At 42.6% G+C, this 23,940-nt stretch overlaps 1 protein-coding gene across 3 annotated transcripts in view; it reads right to left on the reverse strand.

The window, feature by feature from the left end:
• MOB1B (MOB kinase activator 1B) overlaps window positions 1-23,940 on the reverse strand; it is an 84,729-nt gene that overhangs the window by 58,362 nt on the left and 2,427 nt on the right. The window contains exon 2 of one of the 3 annotated variants that reach the window (XM_073340404.1): window positions 21,501-21,565. Coding sequence is in view for 2 of the 3 variants with exons in the window: in XM_073340406.1 (XP_073196507.1) it covers window positions 16,285-16,361 (77 nt within the window). In the remaining variant the exon portion in view is untranslated. Of the gene's footprint in view, window positions 1-16,284; window positions 16,390-16,878; window positions 16,965-21,500; window positions 21,566-23,940 lie in introns of those variants that run through there. The other 2 variants (XM_073340403.1, XM_073340406.1) reach the window with 2 other exon arrangements.

Consider the following 23,940-nt stretch of genomic DNA (forward strand, 5'->3'; position numbering starts at 1 on the left):
TCTGAGCCAAACTGAGAAGTTCCAAGTGATGAGGATTCCAGTTTCCCTAGCTGTGTTATTCCACAGCTAATTAAATCTCACTGTCAGGAAGTTTCTCTCTTAGCTGCAGACTCTTACTCTTAGTCATAACCTTAAATATATCACACTGAGTCTCTAAGCATCTTTGATGTTTAAGTCTACACAATTATAAAAGATGCAATATTTCCTACATCCCTGTAGTTGTTTTCCAGGCTATAGGTATCTTACTCTTTTACACTTTCCTCATAAGTCAACATCTCCAGCCTCTTCTCTGAATTCCCTTCAGTTTGTCCATATCTTTCTGGTAACAATGTCCACCACTGAATTCATTATTACAGGTACAGAAATAGCAAATATGGGAGAATCAACTGACAGTTTATTTGGCCTTTCAAAAAGTCTTTCACAAAGTCCCTCACAAGAAGCTATTCAGGAAACTTTACTACACATCTTTCTAATTCAATTTTATCTAGCACACTTACTTCTAAGTCCCTTTTTATTACTCCTCTATACTTATTGATATGTGCAATTCCTCCCAGTCTACAAGCATGTTGATGAAAATCATGTATGCTCTGGAAGAGGGGGGACACTAGAAAGTGTTAAGTAAGACTACTCCTACAACTGACCCTTCTCTAGCTCACTAGACACCTCTTGCCCCAACTCAAAGAACTTCTGTTTGCCACTACTTTTTCTTTAGAGACTTTCAGACAGTTTTAAAAATGACCTGGAATAACTTTTTCAAAGATAGTTTAAATTAATTTTTCAATTAAATCTGTGAGACAGTTCCAAATTCTTTCTAGAATCTAAATATATCTATTGCAGTCCCTTCCACTAAGTCTATTATAAAAAGCAAATCAAGTTTGTCGGGCATAATTTCTTAATTACAAACTCCATGTTTCTTGTTATTCATTTCACTACTCTCTAGATGTCCAGTGACTTTTCACTTGGTATTTTTCCTCATTTTACTACAAATAGAAATTAGACTTCTAAGAAGTTAAATTGCCAGGATCGATCTTTACTTATCTGAAAACAAATTTTAAAAATCAATACTTTGCTTTCTTGAAGATTTCCATGATTTTTCAAATAGAATGGTCAGTGGTCCAATAAATTTGTTGGACCATTTCCTTAATATCCTAGGATGTATAAGATACATTGGACCACTTGGTTAAGCTCATATTTTTCAAGTATTCATTTACCTATTCTAAAATTGATAGTAACTTTTTTATTTTTAAATATATGAACAGAGTTTGCCTTCCTAGTCTACTGTTCAAACTTTGATATTTTTCTTGGACAGATGTAAAGAAGGAGTTCAACATCTCAACTATCTGACTCACTAATTTAATTCTACTTATACTTAATGGGGCTACTTTCTCCCTAGTATTACTTTTTCCACTTACTATGTTTGCACAGGTCCATAGTTCTTTTCACTAGCATTAACGTGCTTTTAAAAAAGTCACAGGGCAAACTCAAAACAAGAGTTAAATTTTCACCGAGTTTTATTTTCAAAATTACTTAGAGGGAAAGAGTTTGATGATATTTGCTTCCTTGACAACTTGTAGGTACTAAAATAGTCAGAACCAGGTCCCTCCCTCATTTCACTGAAAAGGTTCCAAAAATTAAAAGTTAAAACACAGTCAAGTTTTTCCACCACAAGCATCTGGGCACGCAAACATGGCAGAGGACTCTGGGAACCACTCAGTAATGTCTGAATATGCTAAACAAATCAGCCAAGGACAGTTAAGCAATAAATCATTCAGATTTCTGTGAAGCCCATCTTTCCCTAAACATAAAATCTGGCCTTAAAAAAGAAATTGGAATACTTTAATATTTCTACTGTACTTGAATGTAAAGTACATTCCCCTTTACAGAAGCGGAGCACAATATAGTTGTAAATATCACACCATCAGAAAAGCTCCATATGCCACTGAGAAAGATTCCAAGTGCACCCTGCAGCAAGAATGAAAACTAAGGCCGTACACCTTGCAATTTACGCAATAGCAGACTAAGGAAAAGTAGAGCCCTTCAACAGAACAGTATTTTTATAATGTTAACAAATGCCAAAAACACGCTCAGTACTGTGTACAATATGGAAGAAAACAGTCTCAGCTCTGCAGATTATGCCGTCTAAATCAGGGATCTAAACTCAAATCAACATGAGGGCCACATGAGGACTAGTACATTGGCCAGAGGGCCGCATCACTGAAACCTTTTCATTCAAAGATACAAAAGCCACCCCCACACTCTGAGCAGGGGGTTGGACTAGATGACCTCCTAGGTCCCTTCCAACCCTGATATTCTATGATTCTAGGACTCTGCCCCCAGCCCTGCCCCGACTCCACCCCTATCCATGAGGCCCCTTCTCTGCCCCTATTCCAACCCCTTCCCCAAATCCCTGCCTCAGCCCTGTCTCTTCTCCACATCCTCCCCTGAGCATGCCACGTCCCTGCTCCTCCCCCTCCCTCCTGGAAAGTCCTAAGTGCTAGGAGGTAGGCGGAGGGGCGGGGACGCGGTGCACTGGGGGAGGGAAGGGGGAAGGCAGGTGGGGAGGGGAGCTTGGCTGCCGGTGGAGTTGGCGCCTATGGCGGGCTGCAGGAAATACTCCACGGGCCGTGTGTTTGAGACCCGTGGTCTAAATATTAGACAGCAGTCTGTTAGATTTGTCACATACAAGTTAAACACACAGAACAGAAAGTATAGAAAGAAGGTCTAGGCTGCTTGGGGGATTATAATGTCAATATGCTTTCAGAAATCTTGACATAGGAAGGTCCTATAGAAGAAGTTAGTTCTGAAGAGATTAAAGTGTAGAGAGGGAGGACACTTGGCAAAAGTTTGGAAAGGCATTCCATGCAAGAGTAGCATGGGTGAAGTAACAAGAGGGACAGGCAATCAGGAAGATGGAGAGATACGAGCATGTGCACAGACATGTAGGGGATCTGAGAGGATGAGGAACTTGCACTTAATGCAATGGTAAGCATGAGACAGTGGAGCATTACAAAGAAGGCAGTAATTTGGTGGGGCCATGGGATGAAGGACAAATGGGTACAGATACGACAGACAGGACAACACACATTGTGATATACCAGGGCCCACAAGAAATCAGACATGAAGATTATAAATCACCGTTACTGATGATAAAGTTATGTAGATTCCAAAAGAAATTTAAAAAAAACCACAAAACCCAAAACACCAAGCCCACTTTTGATACCAAGTCTGACTACAACTACACAATAGCTATGAGAAACATTAAGAAAGGAATAAAGTTTGCATGTCATATACAGACTCATATCGGTCTAGACTAGATGATTAACAAGACTTTCCCATTTTTGATTTTTCAGTGCTGCAGTGTTCACTACAATACTTTTCTCCCCATTCTTTATCCAGTCAAGGTGAAAATGTTTCATACAACAGGCTTCTTTCTATCTCTTCCATTGAGAGACTATTCTATAATTACACAGATCTCATCAATAAGAAATTTCCTGGTATTCAAGCCAAACTATTCTTAATGTCACTTCATTATTTCTAGTTATATCCCTTTGCAGCCTAACTAATCTCTTTGTGATGATATTATCCTTCAATTCTATTTAGATACAACATAATGGAGGGCAAGAAGCATGGATTTTCAGAACCCAAACTGTACACAAATTCTTGAAGTTAATTAATTAAAGAGCAAATTAGAAACAGCAAACAAAACTGGATTTAAGGAACTGATTTGATATTGTGAGTGCACAAAAAACAACTGTAACTGATCAGCACTTTTTTGAAAAACACTTTGTGAATGGCTAAGGTAAATCCAACCAGAGACAGAGATGGCTGACCTGCAGGGGCAGAGTTTCTTTTGTTCCCATGCTATCTAGATAGTTTAGAAATGGGGTTCAAAGCTTTATTTTTTTAAAGATATCAATAAGAAATAGTTAAGCGATTTGCAAAAAAGAGATGCATTTCACAAAGGGTCACACTATTAAATACATGTTTGTAATTCTACCTCTTTCTATAAGGTAAATAAAACTGGCTGATGATACAAACGTGGAAAACCAGAAAAAGTAGTCCAAACATCGTGTAGAAACATGAAGGTATACACTTAGGTATATCTACACTACAGCAGCACAGCTATGCCTCGGTAGGACTGTGGTGTAGATGCATCCTACATTGACAGAAAAAAAACTTTCCAGCAATGTAGAAAATCCATCTCTCCGAAAAGTAGTAGGTAGGTCAATGGACAAATTCTTCTGTCAACCTAGCTGTGTCTACAGTAGGGGGTTAGGTTGACCTAACTACATTGCATAGGCCAGGGGTGGCCAACCTGGGGCTCCGGAGCCGCATGCAGCTCTTCAGAAGTTAATATGCGGCTCCTTGTATAGGCATCGATTCCGGGGCTGGAGCTACAGGTGCCAACTTTCCAATGTGCCGGGGGGTGCTCACTGCTCAACCCCCTGCTCTGCCCCAGCCCTGCCCCCACTCCACCCCTTCCCGCCCCCTCCCCGAGCCTGCCGTGCCCTCGCTCCTCCTCCTCCCCCTCCCGAGCCTCCCGCATGCCACGAAACAGCTGATCAGGAGGTGCGGGGGAGGGAGGGGGCTTCATTACATAATCCTCAATATTTAATGCAATATGTACCAGATTTCATATCACGATATAACTAATGTCAGCTAAAATTGCTTGACTCCTGCAAAGAAGTATCATATATAGCTAAAACGAAAATACAGATGCCTGAACAGGTGTTACCTACTATCGTTACAACTCACAAGACAACAGAAAAGAGACTAAGAGCATGGCTACACTTGCAGATGTAGAGCGCTGTGAGTTAAACCCGCCTTCGGACAGCGCAGTAGGGAAAGCGCTGCAGTCTGTCCAAATTGACAGCTGACAGCGCACTGGCGTGGCCACATTTGCGGCACTTGCAGCAGCATTGGGAGCGGTGCATTATGGGCAGCTATCCCACAGAGCACCTCTTCCCATTCTGGTGCTGTGGCTTGTGGGAAGGGGGCAGAGGGGCATTCTGGGCCCTGTCCCAACACCCTGTGATGCAGGTGTGATGAAGGGCAACCAAAATAACTCAGAGAGAGGGGACGAAGCTATAATGTTTAGAGTAAAGAGAACCAAGACGGGATGGGATCACAGTAAGTATATAAATGGACAGATGCTAAATGGCAGCTGTGGACTGTAAGAAAGGGGGAGAGAGAGACTAACCAGAGGATAAACAAGTGAGGCAGAAATGTCTTCGCACAAAAGACAGACAGAAATTTGGAACCAGAAACAGTTCAAGAGGAAACAAGAGACTTTTTTTGTGGGGGAAGGGAAGAATGCCTACAGCCTTCTAGATATTTGAAGTTTTATTGAAGTGATATAAGTCAATGTATTTAAGGTCAAGACTTAATAGACCAAAAGGCTCTTAATGGCCACATTTTTTCCTCCAAGTGGGGAGGGAATGGGAGAAGAGCGTGGAAGCCATTCACTTCTGAATCACAAAAAATTCACTGCTTCTAAACATTTAGAGACACAGTCTCAGGGGGAAAAATACTTTTACATTAATTAATTACAAAAGAATGGGGGTTTTGTCTTTGTGCATTTGAGACAATGATTTTGAACCATGAAAAAATGATGAACTGCTCAGTCAATTCACACATTTAGATGGAAAGAAAAGCCACCACGTGAACAGAGCACCACCGAAATGTGTAACATAAAGCTGAGAGCTACAGAACATGGCACAGAATTAGAGACTCAACCCACTACTGGAAGCAATACTTCCAGTCATTTAAAATATAATTTCTGGTAGAGATGATGTAACATGTGAGAGTGGAACTGTGAGACTGCTAACAATTTAGGAGAATTCTAATCAGTAAGTTAACTATTATATTCACAAGAACAGAATGATATACTAGTATCCAAGTCAGTGCTGCAGGGAGTTCCCTTTCTGTCGCCATCACCATCGCTCATCCTGGTCTCGAACATGTCGGACCTGAGCTGAGGGCCCCACCTGGGTGAGCTCAACACCCAGGGCCGTTGGCTGCAGCACGATCTTGCCTTCCATATCAACATCAGGGAGCTCAAGGCAGTGTGCCGGGCCTCTGAGGTGTTCTTGCCCCACCTGAAAGGCAAGGTGGTGCAGGTCCTCATGGATAATACAGCGGCAATTTATTACATCAACAGGCAGGGTGGCGCCAGGTCGTCAGCCCTGTGTCGGGAGGCACTCAGCCTCTGGGACTTCTGCATGCTATGCGGCATGCCATCCATCTGGTGGTCGCCCACCTTCCCGGAACGAAGAATGTCCTGGCAGATCACCTCATCAGCATCTTCTCATCTCACCACGACTGGTCCCTCCATCCAGAGGTGGTCAGTCTTATCTTCCAAAGGCGGGGGACTCCCCAGATGGACCTATTTGCGTCCAGATGGAACAGGAAGTGCCACATATACTATTCCTTGCACAGCAGAGACAAGTAATTCCTAGTGGACACCTTCCTGATTCCATGGTCGGGAGCGCTGATATACGCCTTTCCGCTGGTGCCATTTGTCCACAGGGTCCTGCTCAAGGCAAAGCAAGACAAAGTATCTCTCATCCTCATAGCCCTGGCGTGGCCTTGCCAGCACTGGTTTGGCATGCTGCTGAGTCTTTCGGTGGCCGACCCGCTGCAGTTACCTCTTAGGCTAGATCTGCTGTCCCAGAACCACAGCAACCTGCCGCACCTGATGGCGTGGCTGCTGTGTGGCTAAGTACTGATGAGCAGGAGTGCTCAGCTGCAATCCATGGTGGAATCTCCTTCCTTAGAAGTTTTTAAGGTCAGGCTTGACAAAGCCCTGGCTGGGATGATTTAGTTGGGGATTGTTCCTGCTTTGAGCAGGGGGTTGGACTAGATGACCTCCTGAGGTCCCTTCCAACCCTGATATTCTATGATTCTATCAGGATGATGTTCTGAACGCTTTAGCAACAGGAGCTACTCCTGCCCCTCCAGCAAAACTAATAGCAGCTCTGTGGTACTAAGAGACTGCAGTGCTACTTTGTAAACAGAGGTGGGGAATTCAGAAAAAAATATCTAAATGGAGTGGGGGGAAAGGGAGAAGTAAGGTCAAGTTTCTCTGAAGTGGGGTTTGAAGCATCCACCACGTGTCTCTAGATCCTCACCCTCTAGCTCTTCCTTCCCTTCTACCACACCTCTGTTCCCACTTCCAGAGTCCCTGCATAGACCTTAATGTGTTCTGGATGCACCTGATATGTCAACATGGGAGTGCTGCTCAGCCAGCCTTGGGAAAGTGAATGCATCAAGACAGTTATGCTGAAAAATGGGCTCGTCAGTCTAGCAGAGAAAGGTGTAACATGAGCCAATTACTGGAAGTTGAAGCTAGACAAATTCAGACCGGAAATAAGGGATAGATTTTTAACTGAGAGTAATTAATCATTGGAACAACTTATCAAGGGTCATGGTGGATTCTACATCACTGACGATTTTTAAATCAAGATTGAATGTTTCTCCAGAAGACGTGCTCTAGGAATTATTTTGGTGCAAGTTCCATGGTCTGTTTTTACAGGAAGTCAGACTAAGTGATCACAATGGTCCCTTTTGGTGTTGGAATCTATTAATGAAAAAGCAGGTCATATGAAAAGCACCTCCTGTAGAAAAGTGAAATGAACAGAAGATCCATCTTGTAATCAGTTATATCTAAACTGGTCCATACTCAAAATGCCTGGACACACACAGTTTGAGAAAATTCAGTCAGAATCACTGGATGTTACTATAATACTTCAGAGTATATCTCTATAGGAGTAATCTCATTTTTAACGTTCAGTGTATTTCTTTGTGAAAAGATGAGTCATACAAAGGGTTTACTCAGGAAGAGCTCCCACTGGAGTCAGTGAGAAAAGTAAGAAGGACCAAAAGAACTCTCATCCACACTTTCAAAGGAGTTTTTAGATTTTTTCAGCTACCTTTTGATAGCTCAGTCTCTGCTGACTTAGAGCAGAGGATAATACTCAGCATGATGATACAAATGCATTCTAGTAGTCCTCCTCCAACGGTACTAGCAGTGTCATGAAACAGATGACCTAGAGCAACTCTAACCAGTTATGTGTTATTGCCACAAAAGCAAAACCAGGTACAGAGCACGCAATGTCAAGCCAAATGATGATTCTACAAGATGTTTCTAGATGGCTATGTAAAAAAAAAAAACCATGAGAAAGCAAAGCTAAACACTGGATTCATGCAATCCCACTCAATTTAAATTTAATGGGAAGAAAATAAAAGATGGTCTGTAGAATGTGACAAAGGAATATTCCTCATTGTCATAAAGGGATTCTGCAACAACTGAGTCAATGTGACTGATGACCTTCCTTGCTCTAATCCTCTGACAGTAAAGTTTCTCATACAGTTACATCTCATTTTTTCAGCAAGCTCACTGTTTCCCAGACTTAGTAGGAACGTTTTGGTTAATTAAGCAATAAGACATGCCAAAGCATATGTTGCAGTTTATTTAATTTGCCAGTAAAATTTCCTATTAATATCTACAGTACCACAGTATTTCCTATTGTATACTACTGCAGAGCTAAGATAGACTAATAAAAATAGCCTTCTAGTTTTTCCTTTTTAAAATAAAATCAAGAGAGGTTTTATTTCCCTAGTTAAGTTTCATTTATTTACTTTTGCGTAAAGTTGAGTACTGAGGCTGCAAGTTAAATACTAATGGAAACAACAATAATCTAGTGCCAAGGGAGGATAAGTAGAAGGTCTAATCATGTAACGGATAAAATTGCAGAGATTTGCTAATATAGACAAGCAGTTTCATGAACATATCTGATTTCTGTCAATGTACCAGGACATCACCATGTTTATGAAGCTTTAAAAAAGTAACATTTGCAACAACAGTTAATATATAATCACTTTCCAATACCCATCTTCATCCTTTTGCAAACAGGGGACAAAAAATTGTACCTCTGGTGTCTTGTTACCACAATCTCCTGTAGGATGGTACAGTTCTAAATTCAAGGACTCAGCACAGTCTTATCAAAAACACGTATGATGTACTTTCAAAAGAAATATTATTAAAGGATCAAAATAAACAACGTTGCACACAGAAATCTTGCCTCTGAAAGTGGTCAGGGTTCTGTTCTTATTTTCATTTTACAACTATAATAACTAGTAGTATAGGCTCAGAAAAATAAACATCAAGGGGAAATTAGAAGTATGAAACAATTTTGGCATAAAAGGACACATTTTGGAAGTAATTAAGATGCAGTAGTTATTGTGGTGGTGAACATGTAAGAAATCTCCACAATGAACTATGTTATTTCTTTGTCAATGTCTTTGTTTGTTTTTTAAACTAATGCTTCTTTTACACACCGCACCCGGCATAAATAAATAAAAAAAATGTCCAACCGCAGTATCCATTCAGTCCTTCATTTATGTATCTCAGAAGATAAAATGTTATGTACAGAAGTCTTTCAGATGTGATCTCTGGACTTTAAAATTCATTGCAACATCACTAGTATCATGGAGTTTTAAAGTCATCCCCATAATTCTACCACTCCCAGGGTAGTACTATTTCATCTCGTAGCTGGGAGCTCAAATGAGCATACCACACATGATTTGGCTCTAATAATCTGAAGGAGAAGCAGCAATAGCTCAAGCATGGTAGGCACACACCTATTTGGGGGTGGGAAAAGACCCTACAGTTCTTTGTAAGAGCATATGGGGTTCCCTGCATCAGGAGGTATTTCAGTTCTTATTTTGGTTCAACAAATGGGGTAGGAGTAGTGGCACTGATGAAGGAGAAAGTCTGTCCCAGTAGCCCAGAGCTTGGGAGCAACCCTGTGATAAGGCAGTGTATGTGTAATACTGAAGAAAAGTTTTCTAGAACTTTTCTGAGTTCCCAAGGGATCATAAAGGGAAAAATAAAGCAACAAGCATTTTAAAAAAAGAAAAGGAGTACTTGTGGCACCTTAGAGTCTAACCAATTTATTTGAGCATAAGCTTTCGTGAGCTACAGCTCACTTCATCAGATGCATACTGTGGAAAGTGTAGATCTTTTTATATATACACAAAGCATGAAAAAAATACCTCCTCCCACCCCACTCTCCTGCTGCTAATAACTTATCTAAAGTGATCACTCTCCTTACAATGTGTGTGATAATCAAGTTGGGCCATTTCCAACACAAATCCAGGTTTTCTCACACACACACCCCCCAACACACACACACACAAACCCACTCTCCTGCTGGTAATAGCTTATCTAAAGTGACCACTCTCCTTACAATGTGTATGTTAATCAAGGTGGGCCATTTCCAGCACAAATCCAGGGTTTAACAAGAACGTCTGGGGGGGGGGGGGGTAGGAAAAAACAAGGGGAAATAGGTTACCTTGCATAATGACTTAGCCACTCCCAGTCTCTATTCAAGTCTAAGTTAATAGTATCAAATTTGCAAATGAATTCCAATTCAACAGTTTCTCGCTGGAGTCCGGATTTGAAGTTTTTTTGTTGTAATATCGCAACTTTCATGTCTGTAATCGCGTGACCAGAGAGATTGAAGTGTTTTCCGACTGGTTTATGAATGTTATAATTCTTGACATCTGATTTGTGTCCATTTATTCTTTTACATAGAGACTGTCCAGTTTGACCAATGTACATGGCAGAGGGGCATTGCTGGCACATGATGGCATATATCACATTGGTGGATGTGCAGGTGAACGAGCCTCTGATAGTGTGGCTGATGTTATTGGGGGGGGTGTCATAAATGTAAAGGGAAGGGTAAACCCCTTTAAAATCCCTCCTGGCCAGAGGAAAAATCCTCTCACCTGTAAAGGGTTAAGAAGCTAAAGGTAACCTCGCTGGCACCTGACCAAAATGACCAATGAGGAGACAAGATACTTTCAAAAGCTGGGAGAAGGGAGAGAAACAAAGGGTCTGTGTCTGTTGGTATGCTGCTTTGCCAGGGATAGAACAGGAATGGAGTCTTAGAACTTTTAGTAAGTGATCTAGCTAGGTATGCGTTAGATTATGATTTCCTTAAATGGCTGAGAAAAGAATTGTGCTGAACAGAATGACTATTTCTGTTTGTGTGTCTTTTTTGTAACTTAAGGTTTTGCCTAGAGGGATTCTCTATGTTTTGAATCTAAATTACCCTGTAAGGTACCTACCATCCTGATTTTACAGGGGTGATTCCTTTACTCCTATTTACTTCTATTTCTATTAAAAGTCTTCTTGTAAGAAAACTGAATGCTTTTTCATTGTTCTCAGATCCAAGGGTTTGGGTCTGTGGTCACCTATGCAAATTGGTGAGGATTTTTACCAAACCTTTCCCAGGAAGTGGGGTGCAAAGGTTGGGAGGATTTTTGGGGGAAAGATGTGTCCAAACTACGTTTCCCAGTAAACCCAGTTAGAGTTTGGTGGTGGCAGTGGTTATTCCAAGGACAAAAGATAAAATTAATTTGTACCTTGGGGAAGTTTAACCTAAGCTGGTAAAAGTAAGCTTAGGAGGTTTTCATGCAGGTCCCCACATCTGTACCCTAGAGTTCAGAGTGGGGGAGGAACCTTGACACACGGCTGTTACTCTGAAACCAAGCATTTTAAAAGACATTGTCAAGACAGTCTGATAATTGCAAAATAAATTATATTAAAGATGGGGCAACTAGGAAAATGGGGGTTTTCATTTAGGCTTTAGTACTGTGTTCAGTATTTGGGTTTCCGACAGCTTTCAAAGAAGGGATCACAAAGAGATATGAAGTGAAAGACCCGAGCTGCCAGCATGGGAGCAAATCCTTGGACTCTGACCCTTTGAAAATAGGAGCTGAACAGAAGTGATCAGTACTTTTAGCTACACCATTTGAAAATACTTTGTTTAAATAATGTTAAACAGATTTTTGGTAAGACTATATATTTAAACAGCCAATTATCTTTATAATTACTAAAAATCCTTGTTGTGAAATTAAGTGTCACAAACTGGTTCCATAAACCATAGCCTCAAGAGGGATTATTATTAGGACTCTTTGGATGACATTGTGGCATATGGAACCAGTTGTGACACTTTACTTTCACAGTAAGTAAGGTTTACTTGAGACCTGGCACTGCTGCCACCAGGGCTTGGAAAATTCCCTTGCATATGGTGAGTAGGACGCTGTCCCAGCTAAGTTTCATTAGCTTCAGCAAAATCTAAACTCTCAGGAGTTTCAGTTTTTAAAAAAAGGAAGTTTCTAGCACCTTACAGTTGCAAAGAAAACCTTCGAAATACACACAGAATGTAATCAACATGAGTGTCCTTCAGAGTCTGCACACAGTCCAATGCCTTTACTGTAGCTCTGAGGTCTCCCAAACTGTAGCAGAGTGTAAACTGAACAGATGGTGGCTTTTCACAACTGTTATTGGAAACCGGATGAGCACCTATGAAACTGACCAGAATCAGGACAGTTTCATTCTGCAGTACCTTAGGAATCCTACAAGAAGCATCACTGGGAAGGATCCCCCAACAATAGAGGTTAGGGACAGATAAAGTAGTGGAAACTCCTCCCTCCCCCCCCCCCAATTGCAGCAGCCAGGACACTAGAGTGCGAAGAGGAAAGAGAGAGAGAGATTATTGTAGGGAGCAAAACAACAACAGACTGGCTTGACTTCTGGCAAAGCTGAGAAAAGTAGAGAATAGCCAGACAGTTCTTCAAGAGCATTGAGTGGGCTAGAGGAGGCACAAAAGACAGTTCTTGTCAGTCAAGAAAATTATCTAAAGTATATCTATTCTGTAGTTTATGATTTTTATAGTTCTGATTTTGAAGTGGACCTGCAAGAAGTAGTGAAGGGAGGAAGGTGGGAAAAGAGCAGGCACACATTTCTTTTCTGGCCTTCATATGTATAAATCTGACTTTTGTAGATTTAAAAACAAAAATGTCAGGTCTTATTTTAACATCACGAAGAAACAAAAAACAATATTGAAAGAAGCACATTTTTCCCTTTGTTTACAGGTCACCTTCACACTGATGTTTATTGGGAGACTGCTTATGTAAATTTTACCAGTAAATAATGCATATATCTCAACGAATATAAACTCACAGAAATTGTTTCCTACAGCTCTTTTTCGCCAGAAATCTGCATGTGACAATTCTGACTGCTCATTTTAATAAAAAATTAAAAAATATGAAACTCTATATTGGCCTTAAGGATGGGGGATTACATAATCTTAAAGGTACACAACTGTTGGATAATAAAAAATTTAGGATCCTGAATTATGTCAGGGATTTTTATTAAAAATCATTTTTTGATGTAGCTTCTTTGCTAGGGCAGTTTTAGTAATTCAGGATAGCAGTAGCAAGTTGCCAGATGGTACGCCTACAGAACTATCTTTAATTTCTTCCTTGGAGATGCAGACTATGATTTCTGCAACTCTGCTGTAATTTCCTTTTGAAAGGAATCTGTCAAACTGAATTTTTTGGAACTTAACTTTTTTATTTTTTACCCAGCTTTTGATAGCACGACCTGTTAAAGAGTATATTCCATATCTTTTTTTTTTTGCTCCCATATAGATGTTTGCAAGGATCTTTTCAATGTGGGAAATATTGATTATACAGTAAAAGTGACAACCTACAACATTTCTGTTAAATACAAGCAGTAAATAAAACATTTTTTAAAATTCATCAACTTCTCTCAATGATAACATTAGATATTATTTTGATAATAGTAGGTACACTTTTATTTTAAAAGAAATGCTATTTTCAAGTTGAAAATGTCCCCTTGAATTCTTCGCACATAGGTAGATAAAACTGAGCAAATGCACTCCATGCTGACCACTAACTAACCCTATCAAAAGAATGGAATAATCATGGTATGATAAATGGAAATTGAGAATATTCTCCACATTTCAGGAGGCACTCAGCACCCGGCATGATTGGGCCCCATAAGAACACAACTGCTGTGTTATTTGGAAACTCAGTTGACAAGGAGAACGTATGATTTTATCTTGTGCTTCCATGGCAAATTGGAGAATTATAGCATTTAATGAAGATATAACCTGCACTTGTATAGAGGATTGGTACATCACCATATGGTACACCTAACAGAAGCATCTTTATAAAACCTTCATAATGAAACTGCACCAGATAAATATAAAAATGTGTACCCAGTTGGAAAATAAGAAGAGAGCACTGTATGATTGGACTGGAGAAAGGGGGGGAAGGAGGGAAAAACACTTTGTTACCTGCAGCAGCAATTAAGCCTTCTCCTGAAGCTATGTCTAAAAAAGTGTGTTTATTTTGCAGCCTAAAAAGTGAATGAGATATTGAATATGTAAACATGTTCATGTGTTACATAAGATTTTGTTTTTGATGGGTGTAATCAGGATAATAAAAGATAATTTGAGGGAGGGAAGAAATTGAGGAGACATAACACTAACCATTTTTACGAAGATGCTTGAAATATCAAAAATGCTTGAAATATCTACTTGCCAGTAGGAAGCTGAAAGCTAGGCGGGGAAGAAAACAGGGCATCCATTTCTGCTGAATTTAAACTTTAAAAAAACATTTAAATGTCTAGACCTTAAGATCTAAAAGAAACTCTTTCAATTATAACCAAATGCAGTCTGTCCTCCTGAGTCGGCAGACAGCTCCAGTACCTTTGCTGCTGTTCCTGGCTTTGCTGAGCAGCAACAGAAACAGGCACTGAAGTTATTCATACAGGAAGTTGACCCTGACCAATGGAGACTAGGAGGAAATGACAGAGTAGCAGAGACCTGCTTCACCCCATTCCAAAAGCCAGGAGGCTCTGGAAAAGGAGAAGAGACAGAAAGTTTATCTTTCTCTTTCAGCAGCCAGAGAAAGTAGAGCTTCACATTTTTCTGACACCAATTAGCCTGGGGCCATGGATTATGAAACCAACCCCCCACTCTCAGACACACACCAGAATCCAAGGACAGCATTCTGGTGTCACCCACCCTCTTTCACAGCAGCTTGGGATGGTGGAAGAGGGGAACAGCTAAGCTTCGAACCAGGACAGTGCCCCTGCCACCCAATAATCTTTTGTATCTACCACTGACTAGCAACCTTGGTCATTCAGCTGGTAGGTATCTACCAATTCTACCCTGGACTAAGATACTGCATCTGCAATTTCAGATGAATTGGGTTGGTTTTGGCAAACTTAACCAATGTAATGACTAGGTTTATAAAAAGAAGCTAATAACAATCTTAATTACAGAGAGAATAGTGTCTCTCCATGATGAGAGTCACTACTACTCCAGTTCCCAAGAGGAAAGCATCTCCTCCCATGCTCTTCAGAATCAGGCCAACCATACAGGCATCTAACAGTTATCAATATAAGCCTTCACCACCTTTCAGATACCACGCCACTAGTCCAGCAAAGACTTATGTATGTGCTTAATTTTAAGCACCAGTAGGTTTTGTAAACTCCATTTAGGCCCCAGTTTAACTATTAAATGCTATCTTTTTCAGCTGTGTAATTCCACCCCCTCCTCCTTTGGAGTGCATCTCAGTTTAGTTAATAGGTCACTGAACTGGTTTACACTAATTGTCTTAAGTACCTTCTTTCCACTCCCAAGGGGAGAAACAAGGATCATTCAGTTCCACTCTAGTCTATGAAGCTGAATAGCAAAACATAGGTATTACATGTGTCTGATTTGTCACTAATTCCTATAGGATCTTTGTATCCTTGCAGTAAACAATTGCCTTTTCATTATCATCCATCCAGTCAGCACCTTCTTACCTACCTGGCTTGCTATATTTATAGCAGATGAAAGGTAGTCATCTGCACAAGGAATATCTGAATCCTTAATTAACTTTTAATTCCTAATGTTTTATTAGGCTGAATAGACTACATTAACACATCAGCCAAAATACCTCATGTTAAAAGGTTTTTGCTGCACATATTTTTAGTTAGTTTGAAAAGAAAAAGTCTAACTTAGTACCTACCTTGTGTTTCCCTCTGCAGATTTTTTATGAACATTGGCCTACTTCCATATTACCCAGTTGAGCAAATTCAGAATAGTCCTTGCAGAGTAACATTTGAGAAAGTCTCACTTCTCTATATTAATGGAGTGCAGTGATTTATTTCCTGTACCTTTTTTTCCTTTAAACCTTCCCCGCCCTCCCTTTTCATTTTTTTATTTACAAGCTCCAGGAACGAAATATGCCAACATGTTTCCCTCTATGAAAACAAACTGTGCCCTCTACATGCCCGAGAGAGATTTACAAGGCTGTCCGGTGGTCCCAGTCCCATGTAATCCTGAACTTCTCCTTTTAGACATCTACCCTTTTTAAAAAATGTTGTTAAACAAAAAACAAAAAACCAGGACTCACAAGAACCACTCCTCCCCACTGCCCCAAACCCTCGGGCCGGCGTTAGGAGACATGGAACAGGAACAACAGAACACCATGTTACACCAACACTTGCACGGCGGGTTCAGGGCCAGCCCAGGGAAGGCGGATGGGGATTTCTCAGTGGTATTGTCCAAGATGTCTATTTCTCCGCAGCAGCGGCGGCGGCACGCGCGGCTGGCCTCAGCCAAAACCAGGGGCGACCGTCCTCTGCCCACTTGCATCAAGAGCACCCCCAGGGGCAGAGAGCGCGCCACGGCTCTCCGCCGCCGGGCAGGGCTTTGGGGGAGCGGGAGAGGGGAGCGAAGGGCCGGGGGAAGCGGGTGAGCACAGCCCCTGTGCTGCCGGAGGGACCGGCTCAGCGAGCGGGCTCATGGTGGCTGTGAGGAACCACGAGGGAGGGAGCCTCTGAGCTGCTCCGGTACCGCAGTGGACACGAGCCGGGTCTGCATGGGAGAAAGGGGAGGAAGGGGGGGGGGCTCCAGGGGAAAGAAGCAGAGACGGGGGGCGGGGGGGTCCCCCGTCCCAAGGGCCAGCGGCCGGGGGTGGGGGCAGCACGAGCCCGGCGCTACTCACAACAAGAAGCTCATGGCGCAGGCGGCGGCGGCGGCGCGGGACCAGCGAGTGGCTCCGCTCTCGGCTCCCAACGGCAGCGGCCGGCGCAGGGGGGGCGGAGGAGAGCGCGGGGCGGGGCGCGGAGAGCCGAGGCCTCCCTCCGCCGCCGCTGCCCGTAGAGTTCCTCCGTCCCCGCTGCTTCAGGACCCCCCCCCCCCACACACACACACCGTGACATTGCCCCCAAACACCCCCTCCTCAAACACCGCCCCCAGCATCCCTGCCGCCCCCCAAAACCACCTCCCACGGCCTCCCCCACGCTCCCTCCCAACTCTTCCCCCACTGCCCACCAAAACCACCCACCCCTGCCTCCGCCAAACCCCACATACCACCCCCAGCACTAACCCGGCCCCAACACCTCCTCCCCAAACATGCCCACAGCGCCCCACTGCCTCCCCTGTATGCTGCACCCCCTCTCCAAACACTGCCCATAGCACCCCACTGCCTCCCATCCAAACACTACACCCCATTTCTGCAGCACCTCACGCCCCCAAACCTCCCACTACTGCCACCCTCTTAGTACCTCACTTACCTAACGCTACTTCTCGCAACACCCTCTCCCCAATCACGGCACCCTGGTACCAGCACTGTTCCTCCAAATACCTCCCACCTCTCCCGCATTGCCTACTCCCTAACCTCCAAGAATCCACCTTCAACAGGACAACTGTCTTCACAAAAGCCCCAATAGCATTTCCCTCACAACAAGCCTATCAGCATTCCAGACCTTCCCCTAAACCTTCATTAGTGCTTGCCCCATCCAAAGCTCCTACCAGTATTTTCCTCATAACATACCCGCAACACCTCCCCATTAGCATTTCTCTAAACTGAAGACCCCCCCCACTACACCCCATTCCCAACACCCACTATTCTGCACTAACATCTCCCAGTAACGAGATTAGTCTAGTGGACAAGGCACTGGACTGGGACTCTGAAAACCTGGGTCCATTTCCCAACTGACTCACCGATTTCATTTGTGTCCTTGGGTAAATCGCATAGTAATTCTGTGCCTCAGTTTCCCATCTGCTGCAAAGACAATAGTTCCCTATTTCACGTGGCTCAGGAACTGATAAAATCAGAATCAAAGTATTGGAGAACAGCTGCAAGCCACATTTCTGGGCAGTTTGGACTGTGCTTTGGGTGTCCCTACCGTACAAGACAACTCCTAGATCAAGCAAGAGACTCTTACTTTTCTTGGGGGTCTCCTACCCAGTATTCTAGTCTAAACAAAAATAAAAAGTGCAATCCAAGGATATAGGCTGTTGGTGAAATCTTAGCCCTATTGAAGTCAATGGCAAAACTCTTATGACTTTAGAAGGGCCAGAATTTCACTTCTTTATTTCACAAGTTGCTGGGTGCACGCAGATGCCTGCTGTGGGATCCCTGAGTTCTGCGTCAGTGGGTGAAGAGTCTGTCCACATGGAACAACTTGTAGGATCAGGGCCATAGTTGAGACAAACAGAAAAATGCACTTTAGCATTTAAATGCATAAGAAAGGCAGGAGACCTTCAGGGTTGCTGTAAGGCAAGTTGGATTTTGCCAAAAGATGTCAGAGCTTAACAAAGAGTTTTAAAATTTTTATAGGATAAGTTCTAGGGTTTGAAAGTCTCCTGCCTTACTCATGCATTTAAAAGTTGAATGGCTTTTTCTGTATTCCAAACTAAGTCAGAATGTCAGGTTGGTGTCTCCCTGCTCTATTCATAATTATATTTTAATACTCTGTATTAAAGAAGCTTTTTTAAAAAAAATGGTTTATTGGGGGATTTGGGGTGTAATTAGGATGCATTTAGATGACATTGCACTTTTTTCAATATATTTTTTAACAATCTGTATCTAGAGGGTATTTCTGAATTTGTTGGCCAGGTAGATCAGGCCCTATGCCTCAAAAAATATTGGGGGGAAAAACTCAAATGCAGATGTATTCTGGTTTGGACCTGAATAATCTGCATTCCCTCCTCCCACCCAAATGCACTCTTCTGCCTCCAGAATGTTGTATTTTACTAGCAAGCTAAATTTCAAAGTCTTACTGCAGTATACTATAAGAGACGCTTTACCTTGGTAACTGTCATGGGAGATTACATTACCTGTATACTTTATGCCTTGTAGCATTTTTCTATTCCTAAGGGCAGGAGATATGCTTATTCCAGACATTGGGGATATGAGGAATCAGCAGCAGACTGCAGTGTTACATAAGCATAGACCTGCTCAGCTGAGCAAGTAAAGACATGTTGAATCTAACAGATAGGAGGAGACAAAGGACCAGCACCAGCACTAATAGGTTCTTGAGCTGCAGCCACATCCACAACACCAACCTTAGTGCTTGGAGAGTTAAGAGCCAGAGGTCCTTATGCTCCACTAAAAGTACTGCTTACAGGAACCTGATTGGAGGAGCTCTGGAGCCCCTGATTGGAGCGGGTACACTATTTAAGCCAGAAAGAGACACAGAAAGTCATCTGTGCAACAAGATTGATTTTTGTTTCCAGCTACAACATACTGTGCTGTCAACTACTTCACTCCCAGCTTTGTCCAACTTTAGTCCTATCCTGCCCTTCCCTTTTCTGTTCCTGGTCCCTACTCCTTTTTCCTGAGTTGGACTCTTTGACTTTGATCCTGGGTCTGACCCTTGTCTCTGACTGGTTCTGACCCTTGGTTCCATTTCCTGTCTCCTACTCTGACCACTAGCTCAGACTGCCCATGTCCCAGTCCCTGATAGCAACGGCCTCACATCTGTTTTGGGGGATTATCTACTATACCACAAAGCATAAAAATTTACTTTGAAAGGGCCCTAAACCTAACACTTGACAAAATGCTTTGGTTCCAAATGAAAGTTTCCGGGTTCTAGTCACTGATAAAGATGAATTCATTTGGTGCTCAGAGCACAAAAATGTTCTTAAAATTATAATAAATATGTACTTTCTAAGGCAGGGGTGGGCAAACTTTTTAGCTGGAGGGCCACATCGGGGTTGCAAAACTGTATGGAGGGCCAGGTAGGGAAGGCTGTGCCTCCCCAAACAGCCTGGCCCCCACCCCCTATCCAACCCCTCCCACTTCCCACTCCCTGACTGCCCCCTTCTAAACCCCTGACCCATCCCCCGCTCCTTGTCCCCTGAGCAGCCCCTCCCGAGACCCCCCCAACCCTAATCGCTCCTCTAGGACCCCCCCCGCTCCCTGTTCCCTGACTGTCCCAACCCCTATCCACACCTCTGCCCCCTGACAGGCCCCCCCCAGGACCTCAGGACCCTATCCAACTCCCTCTGCTCCCTGTCCCCTGACTGCCCCAACACCTATCCACACCCCTGCCCTAACTGCTCCCCAGGACCCCACCTCCTAGCCAACTCCCCCCGCTCCCTGTCCCCTGACTGGCCCGACCCCTATCCACACCCCCACCCCTGACAGGCCCCCCGGGACTCCCCCCCCCCATCCCCTGACCGCCCCCCCAGAACCTCGCCCTATCCAACCACCCCCTGCTCCCTGTCCCCTGACTGCCCCCCGGAACCCCCTACCCCTTATCCAACCCCCCCCCGGCCCCGGCTGCTCAGAGCAGCATGTTTGGCAGCTGTACTCTGCCACCCAGAGTGCTGCCCACGCGTAGTTGCGAGGGAGGGGGGAGGCAGCAGGCGAGAGGCTGGGGGCTAGCCTCCTGGGCCGAGAGCTCCAAGACGGTCCCATGGGCCAGATGTGGGCCACAGGCCGTAGTTTGCCCACATCTGTCCTAAGGTGTATAGTGAGAGGAAAACAATGTTTAATCACGAGATCCACTTCTGCAACTAATACAATGCAGTACATTAATGCCAGGGCTCTAGGAATATTGTACCCTAGATCTTGGATTAAATCTACAGTATGTAACAAGGTGTTTTTTTAGCAGGTGTATTGTTTTCCTGATTAATGTATGGTATTTGTCGCCAGGGGAATGGATACCTAGATGACTGATTAATATGATAACTGAATATTTACATGTGGATATCTGACAGACTCTATGGTTAGTACCTCTGGAGTTATTTTCATGTACTAAATCAAATCCTGAACAAACAAGCAAAGCATGAATAAGTGATTTTTACTCCAGGAATTACAAAAGATTATGTGATGGGACATAATCCTCACCCCCACACCAGAAGTAGGACACTTCTTCAACCTGACCATGTCCAGTTACAGCTGGGTATCACGAAGAGTAATAAATATGGCCATTTGTTACCTCCAACAAATCCCATGGATTTGTTGTACCATGCTGTGTGTGGCCCCCACTTCCTGACATGCTAACAATTTCCATCTCTGGGATAAAGTGTGGAAACTTTCTCCAGAGATCTCTGCAGTGTTTGTGATATGGAGTTCCTCTGCATGGGGTTCACGCATATTTCATTCCCACATGCAGCCGATTCTCAGTGATGGATGTTTTGCAGTATCATTCACATAATAAGATACTATATATGTACAAGGTTTGCAGGTTAGGCCATTAGAACATTAAATAGTCTCCTAAGAAAAATCATGGAAACCTCATTGCTTGGATCGTTTAAAGTAAAACAAATCACTTATGACTATACTGAAGGCAACAATTGTGCTCTGGTAAGGTGATACACAGAGTATCTTACCAGAAGAGCAGCACCTGTTCTGATGCATGACTTGTTCAAGACTTTTCTTCTTTCTGCATCTCAGGCTATAGAAAACAAGAATTTGTGTAAGTAATTTTTAACACACAACTTTGCTACCAATAACCTCATTAACAATGAACAATACTCTGTCTTCCTAGAAATATAAATCCTCTAAATCCTTAATCAAATACAATATTGATGGGGAAGCTCAGATGTACTTATGATAACAGATTTCCTTTTTCAGATAGGCTTTCTTAACCAGGATTTCTGAAGAATAAATAAATACAAGGTAAATTTGACATATGTAATGAACCTTTTTCTTATCCTGGGTGTAGGGTCTTTGTTTCATAAATACATTCATGTTTACATATAAATGTTTTCTTACAGGAGTCACAGTGATGCCTGGAAGATATCAGTGTCATATTAAGCCATAATACATGTGCAATCATTGTCATATATTGCTTATAGGCTGTTTTGCCAACAAACTGTTGCCTCCTAAAGGTAATCTTGCAGACACTCTGAAAACTGCAAGACGGGTTCTGGAATGGGATACTACCCACATAGATATTCTTCCCATCAGTGGAGGAACAGATACGTTGAAGGCAAGATAAGTGAAAACAGATGTGCATGCATCTATTGTTGACAGGAATCCTGCTTGTGCTCTGCTCAGCTGAGAAATATTCAGGAACAATTTATCTATATGAAAATAAGATCTATGTAGCACTGCCATAGTCAGTGAGGCTCAATGATCTGGTTATGCAGTGAAAAGCTGTTTGGCCTGGAAGCTGATTTATGTTATAGGCCAAACTGTCAAAAGCAGCTTCTAAAATTGTACCTGCAAAGTTTCTGCACTCAAGTTTTTGTATATGCAAAACTTGGGTCTGCATATTGAAATACATGTTATGAATGCAAATCTCAGGTTTGGCATATGCAGAAAACTTGAACATTAAAAACAACAGGCTCAGCTTTAAAAGCTGGGCTGAAGCCCCTTTGCAAATCCACATATGTGACTTATTGTGTCCAAAATCCAATAAATTGGAGAGGACTGTTGTACAAAGGCTTGTGCTCTAAATTTTCCAAGGTAACAAAAGTCCAACTCATCCTATTACATAAAATTGTTTATAAATATGAGTAAAAATTAGGAGAGAAATAGATTGGTACAAAATAGGTTGTTTATTTTCAAAGAATGGCAATAAGAGACCTTCAAGGCTCCTGGTAAAGTCATGCATTGGCAGAACAAGCTGATTCTAGAAATGGGAGAATGTGTTTACAGTTTAAATCACCAAAATGTTTTGATTGGTTAATTTTAATGGGAGAGGTTACCTCCCCTTCTTTGACATTGCTTTATCTGGGGTTGCACTAGATAGGACCAGTGGAATGTGAGACTGAAAGGAGTGAGCTTCACCATCATGGCTGCCAATATCCCCACCATCTCCCAGAAGCCTGGGATCCACCATGACAGGGTGGGTCTTCACTGTTCCAATTCTGAAAGAATCCTTACCGGAGCAGGTCAGAGAGATGGAAAACCAGAGAACATCACCAGCTTTGGCTAAATCCTGACAATCTTGCATGTGAGCCTTAGGCTCCTGCTGTCACGTCCTCCCTCATGTGTCATTTTCCTTCCCTACCTTTTTTCTTTTCTGCATTATTTCTTTTTGCCTCTGACTGATAAGAATTTGACTTATTTGGCCAAGATAACTCCACCTTTTTCAACACTGCTATGAGTCTGTGACCAGAAAGGCCGGCAATGCCTTGAATAGCACAGTGCCAGGTCACACAGTGGCTGATCAGACAGCATGCTGGGCCTGTATTACTCCAGCAGTGAGGATGTAAGTGTAAGTCAGTACCAGAGACATTGTATGCTTGTCTTGTCTTAAAGGAACAACAGTAGTTCTATGCCATCTAAAGTAACCCCCCTTCCCTCCCCCCCCCCAAAAAAAAAGTCAGGACAGTTAGGACTGTCTTTAATACCAATTAAAACCCTGTAAAAGACTCTCAAGCATAGTGACAGGTTTCAGAGTAGCAGCCATGTTAGTCTGTATTCGCAAAAAGAAAAGCCGTACTAGTGGCACCATAGAGACTAACCAATTTAAGCATAAGCTTTCATGAGCTACAGCTCACTTTTCCACTGAATGCATCCGATGAAGTGAGCTGTAGCTCACGAAAGCTTATGCTCAAATAAATTGGTTAGTCTCTAAGGTGCCACTAGTACTTCTCAAGCATAGTGGTGGTGGTGGGTTTCCCTATGTACTCCTTTAAGGGAAAGGGCATAAGGAATAAATAAAATTAAAAAAAACCTTAACATTTCAAATACTTTAACTGTTTATCCTTCTTCTTCGCTGTTTTTTTTAATAAAAAGTTGAAAAGATTGCAATGGTGGTTATTACAATGGGAGTAAGCCTACAATAACTCAACATGAAACCCTGAACCACACTTCACT

The sequence above is a fragment of the Lepidochelys kempii genome, chromosome 4 (assembly GCF_965140265.1).
Source record: "Lepidochelys kempii isolate rLepKem1 chromosome 4, rLepKem1.hap2, whole genome shotgun sequence".
NCBI lineage: Eukaryota > Metazoa > Chordata > Testudines > Cheloniidae > Lepidochelys > Lepidochelys kempii.